At 44.2% G+C, this 21,723-nt stretch overlaps 1 protein-coding gene across 1 annotated transcript; it reads right to left on the bottom strand.

Annotated features, from left to right (window-relative positions):
* Nucleotides 1–203: 203 nt before the first annotated feature.
* LOC134855362 (electrogenic aspartate/glutamate antiporter SLC25A12, mitochondrial-like) lies at nt 204–2,585 on the bottom strand. Its single transcript, XM_063871865.1, has one exon. It carries the CDS (start codon nt 2,567–2,569, stop codon nt 566–568), a length of 2,004 nt encoding a protein of 667 aa, XP_063727935.1. The 5' UTR covers nt 2,570–2,585; the 3' UTR covers nt 204–565.
* Between the last annotated feature and the right edge of the window lie 19,138 nt (nt 2,586–21,723).

The following is a 21,723-nucleotide window of genomic DNA, read 5'->3' as shown; positions in this document are numbered from 1 at the left end:
TGATTAGTGTGTCGAGATTGTGAGAGGGGAAAGGCTGATCCTTAATTTTGCCCCTGTTTTCAGAAACATGTTACTCTCGTTTATCTGCATGCATATTTTAAAAAAATCAAAGTCAACTCTCAAGCTGAATCATATTTTTTTCATAATCAATTTGTTTGAAGCTAATTCTACCGCGTGAACTTTTTACTGTTCATGAAAAAACATATCCGAAAAATCTTCAATTATATATCTTCGACTAAAACTGTTTATTACTATGCTTGAAAATTTTAAATTTTGCAGTACTTAACAATAGTCTGTTAGTTCCATATGCTGCTCTGTACACGATTAAAATTATTCAACAAAATAAGCAGACTTCGAATACAAATATGTTCAAAGCGCTGTCTGAAACCAATTCAGTCAAACTTCATCAAAATCGCCATCAAAAACTGTATATGCTAAAAATAAAAAAATAGTTGATAAATTGCGATTGACAAAGAGTGAACAAAATCTAACCTTGAAAAATTTAAACGAAATTCAATGTGCATGTTAAGATATTATTGTGTTTAAGTCAGTATTGTCGATTTCATTAGGTCTTCTTGATTTGATAGATGTGCTGGTTAACAGGATGTTTGAACTTTGGTAGGAACAGTCCGAACTTGCTTTCGATTCCCGCGAACGCCAAAGATGCAGTTCTCAACCCTCCTATGTGATCGGGGTTCACAGGTTGCATAATGTGCTTCGACGATTTCGCGTCCGCAATTCTATGGGGTTGTGCGTCTTTTGTTCCCCATGGCAAGGCTTTCTTGAGGAACTCGTAAGTGAGTAGTGTCACACCAAACTGAGGAGCTGATCTAAATACCCTTTGATTTGCCCCCACCCAAAACACCCTCCAACCTTCTTCACGCATCAATTTCCGGGCACAATCAACGACCCCTGAGTACACCTGTTGGCCTTCCCTAGCTTTCACTTGGAGCCTGGTTTTAATGACGTCTGCAGGTGTTGTCAAAAACGGTGCCGGAACGCCAGCCAAAACACCGGCTATAAACAGATTACCCATCGACGTTTGACCACTTTCATCTTGAAACGCCAGTTTCAAATTCGCATACAGTGGGAAGTATATCGCCGAGAAGGGAATATCACGAAGGAAACAAGCTCTGGAACCTTTATACAGTCCAGTTATTCCAAGTTCTCGCATAACAGATATCGCGTTTATTTTGGTCGCACTTTTGACCTCTCCCGCTACTTGAAGTCTAATTTTCACAATTTCAAGAGGGTTTGTGAATATAACTTGACATCCTCCGGCCGTTCCACCCGCCAAAATTTCACCCCATAGCGGGATAGAGTTGTCCTTTCTTTTCACCATGTCACGGACCAGATCATTCATGGTCAGCTTGATCGATTTTTCTGGTGCGACACCGACCAATTGAGGTGGCAGACCTCTATAAAGTCCAAGGTATCCTTCAAACCTGATGACCTTTTTGAAACAATCCCAAAAGTTTCTGTACATCACTTCCCCGACAACAGCTGACTTTCGCTGGTTCTGAAGTCGTGTTTTCACCAGATCAATAGGGTACACCGCAGTAGCGCCAGTACATCCCGCAACACACCCTAGGCCAAAATTGAACATCCGTTTTGCGATTGAAAGAAGAGCTCCGTCCTTTTCAGGCGCTGGAATATTTTGTTCTACATTGATCGGTACAGCTAGCTGCACTCTCAAAGGCGTCAGTTTATCAAAGTCAGATTTTGTCAAACGTCCCTCTTCGTGTTCAAAAGCGACAATTTGAAACAAAAGCTCAATTTCTTCCGGTGTAACATCGGCGTGTTCTAAGGCAGTGGTCATAAACTCGTCTTTCAAAACATAATCCTCAACTTTTCGTTTTTCGGCTGATTTCGCGATGAGGGTCTGGTCGTACAAATTTGAGAACATTTCAATATTTGATAGAATTTTATTCAGGGCAAGAAATGATGAATAGCTGATTTTGTTTCCTTTAGCTAAGGCAACTAGGTTCTCGGAAATGAATGGTGTCATGGAGTTGCTTCGAAGCGATGCCATAACCTCTTGTACATCAAGTGGAAAGATCATTCCGTCTTTACTATTGTCTCGTTTTTCAAATGCTTGCTTCAAATGCTCTAGTTGCAAGCCGTTCAACATCTGTACAAAATCAGAGTATGGAAGCTCGCGAGTTTTTTTCTCACCAAAATGTCGGTGAACAAACTCACAATTGAATTCAAACGGTACAGTGCTAAACGCAACAGTCTTCGAGTAGACATTTTTGAATTCCGCGAACGTCACAAATCCCGATCTAGTTTGGTCAAAGAGGCGAAATACCATTCGATAGGAAACATCGGGCGCCGTCAAAAATTTCTCGAAAGCGCAGAATTCCTCGAAGGATATCAAACCGTCCTGAGTGGTGTCGACGATGCCAGTAAGGAGAGCCATTATTTCGTCTTTAGCACCTTGTTCAATGTCTACGCCAACAAAATTTTTGATAAAACCAGGACCAGTTATATACGTCTGACCTTTACCGTCCTTGTGATCAACGTATTTAGAGAATACAGCTGACAGCTCATCTCGAGATGTATCCCCCATATCGTCTCTGAAATCCACATACCAAAAGTTTCAGAAGAATATAGGTAGAGTTCAATGTGAAGGTAACAAAAATATATCAAGCGTCCTTCGTTGTCATGTCAAATAATGTTGCCCCGTCAAAAACCCAAAAAAGCAAACACTTGAATTGTTAAAAGAGAGTGAACTATTTTGCTTGCATGATTGTTGATGAGTTTCGGTACTACTACGATAGAGTGGTCCCTTGAACATAACCAAGTCCCTTGAGAATATGACACTTAGAGCTCTCAAACTGTTTAATATTTATGATTACGCCTTTCAGAAAGATGTCGCAGTATATTTTCAAACAAATTTCATGTTTTGTTACCTCTTGAAACCTCCCCCCTCACCATTTTAATGTTGAAAATTTGAAAAAAAAAACCAACATCATCTGGTTAAAAAGCTTTTTTTGGACCTCCGTTGTGTAGCAGGAGTACGAAATTTTGTGGTGATGTTTTTTTGCTATTTTGAAAGCTTTTAAGTTAGGGTAGCTGTCTTTTCAATTTCGCTTTCCATGTATCTATCGCATGCTGATGTTGTTCCTATAACCGATCCCAGGACTGTTAAACCGTCTACTATTGTAATAATTGTGCCTTTGTAACATTCGCCCGGAAGATACATATCGACGGATAACAAAACTAAGTCTTAAGACGACTGGCCAGCGTCTAAACAGAGCTTTGCATGTTTTTCACCGTCTCTACCAAGCCAGTACTTTTCGGTGGTCTTTTCCAACATCGGGTCGACAAAAACGTCACTGCTCTCCGGCTTCGACCAGAACGCTCAAATTAACTGAATTACATGCAAAATTAGTGAGCTCATGGCTGGGTCTCAGTATCCCCAGACCACGAGGTCACTCCTAAAAGCAGGGCTACTACTTATTATATTACTTTTGTTTTTGTTCAGTAGATAAAAATCATCATCTCCATCGAAGATGGATCAACCCTTTCCCCCAACTCCTAGCTCCTCATTCTTGTCAAAACGAATCTAAATATCAGTTAAATTCAAGTCAGGACATGACAGGATGCTAAAATTCAATACAAGTTCATAAAAGTTCCCGTCCCGAGACCCTTCCGGATTCTTGAATCCGGCGAATCAAGCTCCTTAACCTCAGGTTCACGCTAACTCGGAGGGCTGGTTTTTACCCTTCACCGTTGTTCGCAACGGCCTTGCAACTATTGTAACAGCACAATAGTTGCAACTCGGAACGTCCTCTGCTCTTCGGTAGTTCGTTGTCGTTTTTTAGTCTCGATTCTCGTTCTGTTCGCAATCACAGATAAAAGTTGTTCTGTTTTTTCCCTCGTTTTTGGTAAAAATGGCCGTTTTAGCATTTCTCAGAAATGTTACGTCACCACTTCGAAAATTTAAAATTTTAAAATACGGGAATATCTTGACCTTCACCGTTCTGCTAATCATCGGAATAACGTCGTTAATCCTTCTAATTCATCAACTCGGAAGGCTTGCTGCTAAAATCCCGAATTTTGCAGAGACTGCATTTTGGCCATTCTGGTCGAATGTCACATACTCCCCGGACAGTCCGGTCAATGTCCTCATTGAATCACGCAATGTTCATAAAATGGTTACAGTGCCATCGAACAGAATTTACAAAATGCACGGAATTACTTTTATCCACGTCATATCAACTCACTGCAGAATATAAATGGCATCATACTACATCACTATAGCCTTCAAATTCTTTCATTAATCTGCACATTGAGAATATAACCTAAGATAAAACATGTTTTCTGACTTCCAGTGTCTATGTCCCGATTAAAACTTTTTCTCTTAGATTTAAAAGGTGTTGGCTTGCAGGACAGTCCTGCCAACCAACAAGCTAAAATTATCCTACTAGGCTCCTTCCCTTCGGAAATCTTGCTTGTTTATTGTCCTGAATATTAAAACTAAGAAACTTTGTGGTTAGAAAGAACAATGCACCAACCTCCTTCTTCAAGAGGTTACTCAAGTCCTTCATATCACCACAAAGTGATCAGTTCTCCTAAGTGATTAAAAACAATCATGCAGGCTGGAATATTTAAATATACTCTTTTCTTAAGCCTTTCTAAATAAATAATAAGTGTCTCTAAAGCCACTTCTGCTAAAATCAAAATGCAAATTTATAAATGCAACAATTTCCGAACTCAACAAAATGTTTCAGTTTTCAATTACAACTTGGTTGCTTGGTTTCTCACTTGAGTTTTTCACACACATAAAACAATTCTGAGTTTTAACGTTTCTTCATCATCCCTTTGTTCTCTCCTTTTTCCGTCGTTTAGAAGTTCTAAAACTTCTAAATTCTTCTAATTTTCTTTCTTGTTGCCTCTTGTTTTCTCGACCATTCATCAATGTTCCATTTCCTCCTCCTGCGATGCTGACTCCGCCCTTTCGGTTTCCGTGTCTTGTAGCACGTCGTTGACTATCCTGACGCTGTTGGAAGCCGTCCTCCAACACTTCTGCTCTTCTACCCTCTGTTTACACTAAGGTAGGGGATCCACGTTGGATTCTCTGTTTCTACAGAAGCTGTTGTGGAGACACAACGTCACGTTTCTCTCCAGATCTTCTTTCAGCATCTCTGCTTTCTCATTTCCACTACGCTCACTCGTTCTGGAAATTCTTTTCACAGCGGTGGTCACTGCATTCCGATGAGTCACGAAAGCTCGCTTGAAAGCTCCTGCCCCAATGTCCAGCTGATATTCACTGTACACTCTGCCATGCTTCGACATATGCTTTTTCGCATACTCGTACAACCACGCAGTCATGTTAGCTCTGAACCATGGCATCAATCGTTTTCTTGCCCATATCTTCTTCACTTCCATCGGAATGTTTAGAACTTTGCACATTGTCTCAAAAAGATCTAAATCTTTTAGACAATCTAATTTCCGCAATTGTTCTCTCGTTGGTGCCTCCTGTCTATTATTTTCTCTAACATGAGCTTCCAGCCATCGTATCGCCATCATAACTCCCACTATCACTTTTGTTACGGGCTGTGATGAATCTGGTAAACCCATGGAGAGCAGCTCTCCAGAGTCCCAGATCAACATCAGATTACTACGCTTGGAATACCACCAGGTCTGCAACAAGCAGTGGCAAGGAAACTCATCATGCGTCAACATGATGCTCCTCCAATTACGTTTTCCCGAAGCTTCCAGCAATGGTTCCACTTCCATCATCACTCGGTGATTTCATCATTCTCATCTACTGCATTGTAATCTGTGACAGTTGATCCTCTCTGCTTCTGTTTCTCAAAGTCACTGAAGTTCCCGCTCACATATCCCATGAACTTCTTTCCCAATATTGACTCCAACTCTTCTTTGGTTCTCTCTGGAACTGCTGAGAAAATCTTACACAGTAACTCGTAGGACTTTTCAGACATTCTTGCCAACCTCACGCACTTCGGCACTGAAAAGGCTTGATCCACAATCGTTCTTGTACTCTTCACGTCCACAGCTACGAAATGTACAGGATACTTGCTCTTGCACATTGGAGCCAACGTTGAGCCCACCAAATATCGTGCTCCTGATGGTCTACAATAAGTTTCGCTGTATCTGATGTTCATCTCTGTTTCGATTGCTTCCCTCCATTTTCCTATATACTTCTGCTCAGTCTGCAGAACTCCTGGGAATACTTCTACGCTGATGGCTGTGACCATCTCATGTTTCTGTTCTAGATTCAATAGTGACTCTAAAGAACCAAACATGCTGTAGAATCCTAGTGCTGTCACTAGATTCACATCGGTTCCTCCATGGCAATCTGCTATCAGTTCCGTTTCCGTTCTTGCTTTCATCACTACATTTCCAAACAATACTGTCAACTGCTTGTGTTGTTTCTCCAGGGTTTTCACACAGTCTAGACTTCCACAAACGTGACCCTCTAGTCCACAGACTTCCGCCAGACAGCTACCAGGTTTGACCCAGTCTTCTGGTCCCCAGCCAGGCAACTCCACTTTATCTTCTCCGTCGCTCTTAGAGGCTGTTATCATCACATTATATATGATGTTGAGGTCACGCAGGTTACAGTCCGCATTCAGTTCCCTCTGTATGTCTTGTGTCGCCCGTAATATTGAGTCAGCGTTGGGACTAGGACACCATGATGGCTTCATCAATTCCCACACTACCATCAAGCTCGTTCTCAGTAATTCATCTGAGAATCCCAACCCGAATTCCACTCTCTTGTCGGATTTTGGTACTGAAGGTGCAGTCACCTCTTCTTCCAAGACCAGTCCCAATTTGGCCTGTGGATTGTTGACGCTCTTGATCGTTACAATTCTGGACGTCCAGAATCTTAGTAACACCGCCTGCTCATAATCAAAGAAGCAATCACGTATGTCTTCACTCAGGAAAGGATTGTACGCTATCCCTATGATCCCAGATACGTAGCTATATGACTTCTTCTTGATCGGTCCACAGTATTCACTGGACTTCGGCAATGCTCCCATAGATTCTTTAGTGAGTCTCACCTCCTTGTTTGAGAACCTCCTGATCTCATCTATCTTTTTCATGGGTTCCAGTTCTTCAGGTTCTTTCATGTTCACCCTCATCGGTTTACTTTGCTGCATGTCCAGCAATGCCAGCAAGAACAAGGCTTTCGTTCGTTCATCACCTTCCCTCAACATTTTAACACAACTGTTCAGTGCAGGTACTGAAATCTGCTCTATCAGGAATCGAATGAAACAGAGAGCATCTCTCCGCTTCGCACATGCTACTGCTGCTCCTTCCTGGACTATCAGATCCCTCAGATTCGTCACAAGGAACACCTTTTCCTCTTTTGACCTCTTTCTTTCTTCTGAGTCGTATTCTTCGCGAGTCAGTCCCATCATGCACCAGGCGAACCTGAGTTGTAGCTCTGTCCTTACGTAAGGTACTGCCACGAGAGCATGTATTCTCGGCGTAGTCCTCATTTCTTCTTCGAAGTACCTCAATACTACTGCTTTCCATGGAAGGCTCACCAACTGCTCGATCGTCTCCGCCTGTACGTCAGACGACGCCAAAGTTCCGTACGCCTTCTGCTTGAGAGTGGTGCCTTGCAACATTGTTTCCAGATAACCCTCCATGGCTTTTTCTTCTTCCAGGGCCATTACATGCCCTCTAGCCGAGTTTCGGTATTCCAACATCTCCATGTATCCACCGGTGGGTGCATCTATTGACACTGTCTCAGACACTGTTAGTCTGTTGTATTCCACTGGTGTTAGTTGTCCTGCAACACTTCCCTTTCCATGATTCATGGGAGATGGCTTGAAGTCCCTCATTTTACTCTCTCCACATTGACTGAGTATTTCCAATTCTAAAGTCGCTCCAGTCAGAGTGCGGTCACTCCTTTTGGATTTATAACCGGTTGACTTTATCCCCGCCATGAGAATGGGTGGCACCATCGCTATATCAGTTAATATTCTATCTGTGCCAGACAATTGATAATCACCTTGCCCCAAATCCATGACTTCCTCGACTCGTTTTCTTTTCGCTGAGTTGCCAGCTTTCACTGATATTTCCGAATCCACCTTCGTCTTTCCAATCCTCCTCGGTATCACTCCGCTACCTAACTTCATTTTCATCGCGTTGATTTTATCAATCACCATTTTCGATCGTATCGTCCCTCTCCTGGTTCTTGACAGATACACCACCTCTCCTTCATTGTCCTGCGGTGTCATCTTGATGAGAGAATTCGCTTCACTCTCATCAGTGGCTGAGTCGATCAATAACTCACTCAGTCTCCCTTCACACTCATCGAGTTTGTCAAGTACTTCCCTCATTAAGGGCTGATTGAGACCTGTTTTGAGAATGGACTGGGTCCCATAGCTCTGAATCACAGTCCAGACTTCTTCCATGAACGCCACTCTATCCAGCTTACATCCCGTCCTACTCTCGTGGTCTCGGTGATGTACTTCCCATTCTTCTTCGGGCAGCGTTCCCAAGAAAGGTACTCTGGCTGAGGCCTCTATTCTTCTCCTCCGAGGTGATTCCATGAGAATTCTCTGATCTTTGTTTCTTGAATTGCCAGGAGAGCAGCTCTCCAGCAAATTCCGTTTCATTTCCATAAAGGCTGACGGAGGCTCCAGTGTCGAGGTGCCTTCGTCCGCTGGCTCAGTCGTTTCCAACGTATCCGCATTGTTTTCAAGATCACTGAAGATGTTAAAATCCAGGCTGGATGTTCCTCCTGTCGATGCCCTGTCGTCTTCCCCACCAGCTTGATCTTGTTGCATGGGTTCTTCAGTCTGACGGCTTCCACCCTGTCCGTCATCTCCTTCTGACTTATCCTTGTTCGAGCTCGATGGTCCTTGTTCGTCATTGTCGGCTTCTTCCTGGAATCTCGGTATGAGCAATGTACCGGCCGATTTATCTTCCTCTTCTCCATGGACCACTTTGATTTCTTCGCAGCCAAAGGGTGCTAGGAAGGTTCTCGTATGCAATATTCCTCCCACTTTCATCTCCTTTTTCACACTGGTCAGTTTCACCTTAACATATATCGTTAAAACTAAATTTGCTTAAAAACAGTTCAGGTAAAAAGATATTTATCCTAAAATTTATGAAAATCAATTGGTTTCTAAAATTTTGGAATACGACCTAAGATTGGACAGTCCAAACTTTGGATCTATTCCCAAAATCGTCATTTAAAACTTGTTCATGGTCACTAACCCCTACTTACCCATGACCTTAATAGCTCAACACATAACATAACATAACATAACATAACACACATATCACATATTACATGCAACTTGGTCTTTGGCCTAACACCCTCTCCCACATCACTCAGCCTATACTTAAGTAATATTTCTTATGTAGATACACTTGTATGTTCGTATCAGAGAATATCACGTGTACGAGCGCGTACAATTCCCGAGGATGCAGTCTTCCTCTATTTGGATCGTACACTGGAAGCGAAAGTTCCTTCACGTCCATTTCCACAAGGAAGTCCCTCAGCCTCGTCAAAGACAAGACTAGATTTTCCGGGTCCACGTGCTGCTTCTCTGTCGCCCTCGTTACCAAGAAGCATAAGTACTTTCCCGGTATCTGCGACACCGCCGGGGGTAAGGCTGCTACGCCCCCTATCCCTGGTCTTTGCTTCCAAAGGAATTCCACGTTTTTGTATTCTCTCTTAAAATCTGCCGCTAGCGCTGTCCTAAAACTCATGTCTGCGGTGATCGCTATCGCACATGTTCTGTTTGTGAGTATGAAATCACTATCTCTTAGTACTATGTTACTCGAATATTCATTTGGTAAGTTAAAATATGACTCAACTACCCTGCCTATGTCAGGTTTCTTAGGTTCTTCGCCTGTTTCTGCTTCTAAGTCTCCTGTCTCTCTTGCTATTCTCAATTTTTTTATGATAAAGTTTTCAGTGTGGGTAAGTCCTACCCCCACTCCCCGGACAAAAATATCCATCGGCGTCCCCGTCGATCGCATACCGGATATTAAGTCGAGGTTAGAAGCTGGAATGAGGAGTTTTCCTTCCTGGGCAGCCCAAGAAGGATCATCTCGCTCTGTCTTAATGTATTTCGCGCTTTCACGATCCACATCTTGAATCGTGACGCTGGTCTCTTTAGGATCTGATGTCATTTCGTTCAGCCACTCCAAGACTCGCAGATTTGTGAGATCATCTCTGTTGGACTCCGATTGCTCCTCATCGAAATCCACTTCGGGTTTCGATCTGTCCTCGATCCATTCCTGGTCGTGATCATCCACTATGTCAATGTCTTGTGAGACTGTTATGCTCTCTAGACCTACCATTTCTTCCACTATCTTTTTCAGATCTATCTTGTCTACTACATAGTCGTCACCGTAACGGTTGTATTTCTTTCTAGGTCTTTTCCCGTCGCCTTGTCGAGTCTGCATCGTGAACGGAAGGTCTGCTTCCAAGTTCTTGGGAACCTCTGTTTGTTCGGGATCTTGCCAATCCTCTTCTGCGTAGGGTAAGGTTTCATCATCCGCCTCGATCTTTTCGTTTGGATCCAGGTCCAGCGGTATATCCGTACCTTCCTCTACGATTTCGTTTCCATCGTTCTTCTCCCTGGTGCCTTTTTCATTGACCTCACAAGCAGGATCCATCATTAGATAATCCCCTTCTTCCATGTCTGCAGGTATACACCAGTCTTCTGTCGATGGATTGTGTGGCTTGATGTTCTCGTAGTGGGCGGCTCGGCCAGTACTCAGTCTATAAAAACGTCCCTCTTGGTGCACCTCTGTAATCATGAAGGGTCCCCTCCACTTTTTTAGAAGCTTCTTTGTTCCTTTCGGTGGTATAACGTTCTGAAATACCCATACGTAGTCTCCCACCGAGTAAGCCTTTGCACCAGCTGCTTTCTTGTCGAATCTTTTCCTCTCCCTTGCCTGTGCTTGCTGAGTATTTCGTCTACACAGATCGTTCAACTCCTGTTGACGTCTGATCACATCCCTCACGTAAACCTGTGGAGATGTTTTCTTCCCCTCATATTCTGGGTAGAAGAATGTCAAGGGTAAAGACTTCTCGTGTCCCGTCAGCATCATGTGTGGACTGACCCCAGTGGTGGAGTGTTGCGTGCTATTATAAGCTCCCATCACCTGTGGAAGGTATCTGTCCCAATCGGTCATGTACCTGGAACAATATACCCTCAGCATCGACACTAACGTCCTATTCTGTCTTTCCACTAAGCCATTCGTCTGAGGGTGGTATGTCGTGGAGTGAGCCTGAGCGACTTGTGACCGTCTCATAAGCTCTTTCGTAAGCTCGCCTACGAAAGCCGTTCCATTGTCCGATTGAAACGTCATTGGACATCCGTGTCTTGCTATCCACGTATTGATCAGGTGGTCGCATGTCTCTTCCGCCGAGGCAGTTATGCAGGGCACGGCCTCTGCATACTTCGTGAAGTGATCTATCATGACCAAGACTTGGTTGTAACCGCTGTCTGTCATGCATATCTTCTGGTGATCTATCTGCACCACCTCGTTGAATTCAGACGACTCAATTGATTGTAAAGGAAATCGCAACTTCCTAGGATCCTTGACCTGTTGGCATGACAGACATGCTGTCACCCATTTCTCGCATGCCTTTTTCGCCCCAGGCCACTCAAATCGCTTCAGAATCCTCTGATACACTTTGTCGATCCCTTGATGGCCCATCTGATCATGCGACCTGAATAATAGTTCTGTCTGATAGAGTTGCGGCAACACTATCGCGTTATATTTGTATAAGACCTTGTCTTCTTCTCTTCTCCTGCAAGCCACGATCCCGTCCTTGTTCAGATATAACCTCCCCTCCTTCTGCATGAAGTATTGTCTCAGGATCCTATAGCTGTCTTCTTCCAGGTCACCTTTGTCAGGTGCACCGTTTTCTATCCACCTTTTTAGGTTGCTTGTCATGCGATCATTTCTCTGCGCCCTTAGAAGGTCCGAGAGTCTGTATCTCGCCTTCAAGTACGTCTTCATGACTCTCATCTGACTGTTCAGCTCGTTGGGCTGATGTGTGTCTTCTTCCATCTTAACGCACCAAATCTTCGCCAACGGTTGTGTTTCTTGCTGAAACGGCTGAAGATCAGTCCTGACTACCTCTTTCTGTGGCAACAGGCTTATCGAACGTTTCGATACCGCTATCGTTTCTAAGTCATCCGCTGCGTTGTCAAAGACTCTTTCGCTTGGTATTAGGTAGCGATCACTGTCAGGATCCTGGTACACCTCTCTGTCCAGGTCTCTCGCCCGAGTTTCCACTAGTAGCGTGTGTATTGCCAGTTCTGACAGTTCGGATCCCGAAGTGGAATTCCTGTCGGAATAGGTATCCATTCCTGAGTTTCGGGAATCATTATCCTCCGTCGAAGGTGTTGTGCTGGAGACTGCACGCTCCTCCAGATCATGTCCGTATTTCCTTCGCATCCATCTGAACTCCCCGGACAAAACTTTGTTCTCTAGGTCCTGTTTCTCCTCAGGAATTTTCTCGTCTATCTCGGACTCCCCGGACAAATTTCCTTGTCCCGGGTGTTGATCTTGTGATCGCTGGTTTTTCTCCTCATCCTTCTCCCCGGACAAATAGTCTTGCAGCAGATTTTGTTCTACAACTTCACCGTCTTTATCCCGGTCTACAAAAGTGACAGTTTTCTTTTGCCTGCCGCTCTCCTGTCCTTTCTGTCCGTAAGAAGTACTGGTTAAAATCTCTTGGGGTATTGAGGATACTAGTTGCTGAACTATTGTCCTACAATCCCTCTCGTTCTCTTCGTGTTGTCGTCTGGACGGCACGATCTTCACCTTCTCACTGATTGTCAGCGATGCCACTGCTGCTGTCCACTCGGGGTTATCTCTGGTCACTTCTCTTTCTAACAATCCACCCAGCATCCGCATTACTTGTGGTGTGACTTGCACCGTTTTATCCAATAATGAGAGGCTGTTTATATTCATGCGAGAGAGTTCTTGCTGAACCAGGTTCGAGCGCAGCAACAAATCTAAGGGGACTGGATCCTCCTTGGACAGGATCTTTATCTCAGCTGCTTTCTCTACAGGTAACTCAGGATGCCCTGGAATTGGATGTCCAGACTTATCCAACCATCTCGTTAAGGGAAGCGCTTCATAAGTTTCTTCGTCCAGAAACCAGAATCCCTCCTTTACTTCCGCCTGATTGGCCTGTTTCTGCTCCAATCTTTCATAGAATTCAGTTTTCTTGCTGAGACTGTCAGCATTCTGATGTTTATCACGCATCCTGTGTTCGATTATCATATGGTAGCCATCCAGTCTTACTATCCATCTACCAATATAACTCTGATCCATCGAGTAGGTCTTCAACCAGGATAACGCTCTGTTGTCCACGCGTAACTTGAAAGGAGCGCTCCCCAAGTATGCACGGTACTTCTCCACGAAGGTAACTACTGCAAACATTTCTGCTTTTGGTGCGCCATATTTCATCTCTGTGTCACTCAAGACTTTGCTGCCGTATGCAATGGGACGGAGGACTGTTCTTCCGTTCCATTCTTGCTCTTGATGCAATATTCCTGAGATGGCCACCACCGATGCGTCTGTGTCAAGAACATACATGCCCTTTTCTGTAGGCATGCCCAGCACTGGCGCTTCGCACAGTTCCCGCTTTATGTTCTCGAAAGCAACTTGTGCCTCATCGTTCCATTCGAACTTTTTCCCTTTGTTGCGCATCAGCTTCTGCATCGGGTACACCTTGTCCGCGTATCCTTTTATGAATTCTCGGTAGTAATTGGCAAACCCTAGGAAGCTCATGAGCTGTGTGTCCGTTCTAGGAGCTTTCCATGTCAGCACAGCTTCTACTGCGTCCGGATCTGGCCTCACACCATGCCTGTCCACCATTCTTCCCAGGTACTTGATCGAATCCCTAAGGATTTCACATTTCGATGGTTTGCATTTCAAGCCTGCTCTTTTCATACATCCGAAGACCTCATCGAGCCGATCAATGTGATCCTCTAGGCTCGGTGTCGCTATGACTACGTCATCCACGTAGCACATCAAGAGATTCCCGTACTTTTTGGTCACTCCTGTCAAAGCCTGAGCCATCAGCCTTTGAAAAGTTGCTGTTGCATTGCACAAGCCGAAGGGCATCCTCTTCCACTGGTACAACCCCAATTCGCACGCGAATCCGGTTTTCTCTCTGTCCTTCTTTCGTAGAGGGACCTGCCAGAAGGCAGAACCTAAGTCCAGTGTGGTGAAGAACTTGGCATCACCAAGTTTAGATAGGCTCTCGTCTATTCGCGGTATCGGGTACGCATCTTTAATCGTTACCGCGTTCAAGTAGCGAAAGTCGCAACAGAATCTAAGCTGCCCCCCCTTCTTTTTCGCCATTACTACTCCGCAAGCCCACGGCGATTTCGAGGGTTCTATCATGTCGTATTCAAGCAACATTTCTATTTCTGCTCGGCACGCTTCCGATTTCTGCGGTGTCATTCGCCTTGCGCCTTCCCTATGGGGTACGGCGCCTTCTTCTAGTTCGATTTCGTGTTCGACGAAATTACAACAACCGATATCCGCCTTATGTTTTGAAAATACATCAGCGTTCCGATTTAGGAGGTCCCGCAATTTTTCGAAATCCCCCTCACCTATTTTCCCTTTTAAATGTTCTATCTCTGGCAAAACCGGTTTGTCAGATTCTAGTTCGTATGACGAGGGGCGTTCCGGAAAATTCGAGCAGCTTGATAAGCCGTCGTCCGTTTCGGATTTCATTGAAAACAATTTATGAATAGATTCTAATTCATCAATCCTCTTTAAAATTTTATCTTTATTGGCATGATAAGGACAGTTTTTGACACTATATTTCTTCAAGTTTTGTGTCTCTTCATAATCGGTCCTCATTGGCAATGCGTAACCAAGCTTCTTTCCACGCTGGATTGAAACCGTGGTGTCCAGTGTGTTCAACAACACACTGACACACAGTCCGTTTCGCGTTACCGAGAAGCTCCGGCCTAAAATCACCGAACTCTGACTATTTTGATTCGGTACTAAGCAAACCTGTTTACTATCACTTAACGAATTTAAATTTCTCATTCTAAAAATCGCTACCACAGCTTGTCCTGGTTGTAATTTTACTTTTCTATCCAAAAAAACTGGTACTTTATTCTCGTCTGTTATTATCCTATTAATTGGTCTCTTCACATACTTTCGGTCCGGGTTTCTAATCCGTATTAGACCGTTGTTCAAGTCAATCATCACGTCAAAGTTCCTGACAAAATCTCTGCCCAAGATGAATTGGTCGGCGTCGTCCAGATTCTCTACCACCAGGAAGCTCATCCAAAGGTTCCGTCCTCCCATGTGAAGGACCGTCACCGGTGTTCTTCCGGCTACGTAGATAGCTCCTCGATTTGCAGCGGCTAGTCGGAGATTCGTAGGAATCAGATCTTCCCGCGTGAAGCCCATTCTTTCCCAGGTCTTTATCGGCATCACACTCACCACCGCGCCTGTGTCCAGAAGCCCTGTGACTCCGATTTTTGTTCCGTTGGTGTCAAGCAGGTGTGCTGTCACATCTGCTTCATATCCAATATGTACCGCGTCTTGTTCCATCATGGCGTCATGGCCTATCCTGCGGACTTTGAGTTCCTCTTCACCCAAATAGATCTGCCCCATTCGGTCATCATCTGTTGTTATGTAAGTCCTGGTGTAAATGCTGATTCCATCCACGTTCAGCATTATTTGATACGGCCCATAGACCTCCAAGTAGCGTCCATGAAGTTTCTTCATGCGAGGGCCACCCGTCGTTAGTAGTGCTCGCACAGCTCTCGACTCCGTGCGTGGCTCCACCTGCCTCAGATAATCTGCATATGTGTCCAAATGCATTAAAGTGAATTCTGATGGTTCACTCAGATTTCTTATTACCTGGTGTCCAGCCACTGAGATTATCGACTGTATCTTCTTTCCCTGCGGCGCCATGCCGAACCTCTTACCGGAGATCACTTTAAGTTTCATATCTAAACTGCTTGGCGTTTTCGTCTCCTCGAACTCCGTTGCCTCGAAGCTATTCAGTTGCTCCTGAAGCTTTTCATTTTCCAGTTCAAGTTTCACTTTTTGTTCGATCTCTTTCGTCACCAATTCCTGTTGTACTCTATTTAGAGCATCCTTTGCGGCTGCCTTATAATCGATCTTGAAGTCCTCAGCCGCGGTTGCTGGTTCCGGTTCACGTGCTTCTTCTGTTACCGCTTGCATTTTCTTTGCCGCCAGCTCTTGAGGTTTGTCCTTCCTGCGTGCCTCTGCTTCGTTCAAAAGTCGAGCCTTGCTTGCTTTCACTCCTGACAAAGCTTCTTCATGCCTTGGATGCTTGATGTCCGCCGCTGCATCCCAGAATTGTGGACAATCTGATTTAAAATGACCTTCCAAGTTGCAAAAGAAACACCTCGGGCCGAATTTCGCAATTACTCCTCTCATGAAATCCTCATGTTCCAACTCTGACGCATCTTCGTCCTCGAGGCTAAAGCCTATTGCTTTCATGCCTTGTTTATAAGCTGGGCATGCTGACACATGATGGTCTGTTGAACTACAATTAGCACAAGAGCGTCTCTTGTCCATATCGTCCCTCGGTTTGTACCAATTGTTTCCTTGGTTCGCTGGTCCGTTGTTAAAATTGCCATAATTGTTCTTGTAATATCCAGATCTCGAAGGAGGTTTCAACAATAGATACTCTTTTGATTTGAGCCTCAACTCCTCCGGTGTTGGCGCATTAGTTGATAGTGGTGTGTAATGCGTTGCTAGCATCGTACGAAGTTCATCGTTTTTCACACCATCGATGAATTTTGAGGCTACGGCCAGGTTCATCCTTCGGTTTGACTCATCCGGTTGGCTGCGTCTTCTCAGCATTTCCAAATCATCGAGAAACTTGTCTATGGTTTCATCTTCCCGTTGCCTCCGTTTCTCGAAGCGCATCATCGCCTGGTGCCCCTGCACCCCTGATCCGAAACGGTTTAACAAGATTTCGAAGATTTTCTCTGCAGTGTTACGTTGATACTGTTTCTTAGCCATGACACAGTTCAGGGCTGTCCCTTCTAAGTTGCTGGTGAGGGCGCTGCATTCCTGTCTCTCAGACAAGTCCTCTTTCTCGAAATGCAGCTTCATTACCTCTATCCAGGTATCAATACAGCCGTCAGATTCGTCTTTGTAGCATCTTGGCTTCTTAAAGACTCTCCTGGACTTTTCACTGCGTTCATTGGTTTTAGATAACCTCGTCAGGAATGTCTCCAGAGACCTGTTCAGGGGTTCAAATGCTGTGGCCATTGCCGTAGCATCCCTTGAGTGTCCCGCTTGAGTGTCCCCATACCTCGTCGAAGGCTCTGTCTGCGGTGCATCCCTGCAATCCGAATCATCGTGAGCACTTCCCGCTTGGCCCACGTGACGCCTCCTCGGGCTTGTATGCCCCTTATTGCCGGAATCACTTCTCCCAGTCGCCTGTGCGCCTTGCGTTGGTCGTTCGTTAGAGGTTCGTCTGTTCCCCGTTGAACTTGCTCTATTGTTCGGGCCCCATGCTCCATTATCCCTTGTGGCATAGCCTGATGAACTGCCCCTGCCTCTAGTGGATCCATTCGTCTTCCTCTTTTGATGTTCATTGAAGTTCACCTTCGGTTCCCTGCTGGGGCCTGCCGAATTCGGTTCTCCTTCTTTTGGTCCACTTTTGCTGCTTAGTAGCCCGTCCAACCTATCCATGATAGCCTGAGTTCGCCTCTCCATCATCGCATCTATCTTTGTGTCAAGAGTCCCAAGAGACTGCTCTTGCTGAATTCTCAACTTCTCCATGTCGGCTCTTAAGCGTAACTCCCTCTGTTCCGCCTCTCTTGTCATTCGCGACAAGTTCCTCGTCATGTGTTCGTCCGTTCTCTCTTTCAAGCGTTTTTCGCTCCTGTCAACTTCTTGTCTGTTGCGGTTTATTTCTTCCGGCAGCCTTTCTCTCTCAATGTGAACTGCTCTTTCTAGTTCACTCATCCTTATTGACATTTGCTCGTTTTGTTCTCCTAAACTGTCCACTATGTTGTTTAAGGCTTCCTCTAGTGCTGCCCCGTTATCCACAAGTGGCGTTACTAGTGGTGGTGTAACCCTGTCGGTCCCAGGTAATTTCGTGCTTGTCGAGATCCGGGCCTTGAATCTCTGCCTCGACGTCTTCTCATTGTTTGTTTCGGGATCACTTAACGCGTTGCCGAGCCCTCTGGTTCTATTCTCACCAGGTTCTGGCTCCGAACTTGCCCTTATCGTGAAGTCTTTTGACTGGCCTGGTGTGTTTGCTTCTTTGCTTATAGTTGTCACCACACCAATTTTGTCTGTGGTCCCAGTCTCTCTTCCGACGTGTGCCTCACTCTCTTGGACTGAACTATTGAGGCTGACTTGAGATCCATAGTCCCCTTGCTCCTCTTCATCTTCTTTCTCCTGGGACTCACCATCGTTGCCTGCTCCCCCTCTCATGCTGAATGGAAAGATGTTCCCGAAGGTGTTCTTCATTCTTTCTGAGAATGATGATGACGTTGTTTGTTTCCCAGTTCCACCTGCCATCATAGTGTTGTCTGTCGGAGATCTTCTCGTTGTCGCTACCTCAGTTGAGATGTCGGACAGTTCCGACATCTCTTCTCGATCCAATGTCCCGGTGGAAGTGGCAAAATCATGGCCTTGTTCTACCGGGGTAGATTCACTCGCCAGCCTTCTGCCTCTCCCTTCCAGTTCATTTACTTCCTGGTTGTCATTCATGGTATGGTCCGTATTGACCTCCACTTCTAATAGTTCTCCTCGCTCTTCTGAGGTTTTTTGACTTCTCGTTTCAACCATTCTGCCTGAAACCGTTCCCCTTTTGTTAGACCGGGATCGCTTGATCCAATCCACAAAAGGATCGGTCATCGTTTTTCTTTGCTTTTCAGGTATGAATTTCCTAGAGCTATTACCTCGTTTTGGTATCCTTGACTTGTCTAGACTCATTCTCTATTTGTCACTTTCCAATGCCTACTCTTAACTCAATTGCTAGAGACCTTATAGTTTTATTAACAATAATAATGACACAACACAATAAATTTCACCAGATTCTATTAAATAGTGACCACGAATCCCTGTATGTTATTAGAGTACAGTTTGTATAAAATTTATTCACACTAATCGATTATCGGTCCAAAGATTTGGAAACTAGCACAATATGATGTTATCAATCAATTTAAAAGATAGCGTATTCACTACCCAATCAAGCACAATTTACGTTGATTTAAAATCAAAAGCAAAAATATATATTGACACAATATGAATGTATATATGATAAAAACAAAAAAAAATGTATGTGTTTTGTACTCTTAGTCGGTCGCAGTACAGTAGTCGAACCTGTCTTTTAAAGAAAAAATTTGAAGGCAGTAATTTTCTCAAGTGGGCGTCTATTGCACCCACCGAGTACTGTGTTACCTATCTGCCTTCGGACTGCCCGAGCTAGACCTACTAAAATCCTCAGGGCAGTCACTTTTCCCAAAAACGTATTATGTCCAATCCACACCAATGAACCACGCTCTTTTTAATTTAGACTTATTTTCGCGAATATCCGAGTTTGGACCTGTTTTGTATTAGTCTGGTTCTTATCGAAAGGCAAGTTACCAGTGCAGTCACTGATACCTAGCCTGTGTATTAATAACTTAATACCTCTCACTTTTTAGTTTTTCTTTCGTCTACCTAAGTCCTTAATAAAATAATACCCCTCCGGATTGGCACAAATAGGACCCTTCCGGATTGTTAGAATATATACCCCTCCGGATTGGGACCCCTCCGAGTTAGTTAATAGTAGACCCCTCCGGATTGGGACCCCTCCGGTTTTGTGGAAAGTAGACCCCTCCGGATTCGGACCCCTCTTACTTTGAAAAATTTCGACCCCTCCGGATTGGGAGCCCTTTGGTTCCGTCAAAGTGGCTTTTCGGAGTTTTCTTTATTTCAACTTATACCCCTCCGGATACGTTCTGCGTTGCTATTATGCTGTTTGAATTAACTGGGAAGGGTATAGGGTCCTTTCCTAGACCCCTCCGGATTGAAGTTAAGGCACTTGTTTGACAATTCACACTAACGGTGAAGGGTCTTATCACTTGCCTAATTTCGCCTCTATTATGGTTGTCTTGTGCCTTCAGCCCACCCTTTTCGTCTAGAGCTGTCCTAAGTTACTTAGTTCAATCGCTATCAACTTTTGGTAGGGGTCTGAGGGTTTTTCAGAAAAATTCATAAAACGTGAAGGGTGTACCCCTCCGAATCTGTGTAATTTGCTAAAAACAATCTCAAAAAATTTTCTCGCTCGTTTTTCCGAAAAATTTCTGATCCTATCAGTAAACTCAGCTAATTTCTGATCTATTGGTACCAAGATCAACTCAATGTGCTCAGTAGTTCCAAAGTTATTAACCAAAACGTCTTTTTTCCAAATTCAAAAATTTTCTCTCCTATAGGTTCCACCTAACTTTTTTCGCAAATCTGATCCTTTCGGCCTAAAAGTTATTGATCCGAGCTCAGAAGGCCTATACTCTTCTAGTTTAATGCAAAAGACCCGATCTAAAACGCTTTTGTAGAAAAAATTTGGGAAAAACTATGCTACCTGGACCCCTCCGGATTGATGAATCCACCAAATCAAACACGTTAAGTTCGATTTCTCTGCAACCCGGAAGGCTTTCGGGTAGCGGGTTTTAAAACTCGTAGATTCACTAGTGGACGTTGTCCAAACAACTATTTTTACTGTCCTAACTCAAAAATTTCAAAAAATTTTCTGATTTTATAGCGTTTCTTACTATCAAAAAATGGGAAAATTTGGTTTTTGGTACCAAACTAGTTCCAACCACTTCCGAACTAAAGCTAACCGGTTCTGCTTATTATAGTAGTGCAGTTACGATGTAACACACTAACTTAGCGCTTTTTTCCGTTTCAAAAAATATCGATATCTCAAAAATCGCGACTTGTGGGGGGATCAAAATATCGCAATTTTGACCCTAAAAACCGGTCTGTTTTCGTTGTTTTTGACTGAAAATCGATATAAGGCTATTAATATAGGCTATATAAGTAATAATATTAGGAATACTATACCCCTCCGGGTTTGTTTAATATCCGAATTAAGGTGCTTAACTCGGATATTCGCAGTTCGGTGAAGGGTCACTACAGTGCAGCACTGTCGAGCCCCCCACAGATTACTATCCTACTCTTTGTACCAAAAGGGATACAAAACTTGTTAACGATACCCAACAGTCGATTGTAGTTGTTGTTGAGCCACTTCTTGTTGTTCCCTGTACTGCTTGCCGGATCGGTCTTCACCCAAGACCCTTCCGAATTGAGCGCAAATCAGCTGACCCCTCCGGATTGAGCGCAATTTATCATTAACGTGCTTAAATGCTCAAATAACCCTACGGTACAAGCCTCACAAACGGGCCACAAAATTGATCGTAATGATCCTGACTGATATAAATGCCTGTAACAACAATATATCTATCAACAACAAACGGGGGGGTTGAATCACATCTTGTCTGGGGGGATGATTTCTACTGATTTTTTACTTTTTTACTTTTTTTTGTTTTTTCGGTTATTTTTTATGTTTTTTGTTTTTCTTGGGTACTATACTACTTTTTGTTTGGTTTTACTTTTATCTTTAAGTGTTTTTGGTCACCAACCACTCAGGGGACGAGGGGACGGCCGATCCCCCCACCCTTCCTGGTTCGTGAATTTTCGGTCTTAACTAGGTTAAAAAACTATTCACGGCAATCCGGAAGGCCT

This window comes from Symsagittifera roscoffensis, chromosome 10, assembly GCF_963678635.1.
Source record: "Symsagittifera roscoffensis chromosome 10, txSymRosc1.1, whole genome shotgun sequence".
Taxonomy (NCBI): Eukaryota; Metazoa; Xenacoelomorpha; order Acoela; family Convolutidae; genus Symsagittifera; species Symsagittifera roscoffensis.
Note: the sequence above shows the minus strand (reverse complement) of the source record. Positions and strands in the feature narration are given on the sequence as shown.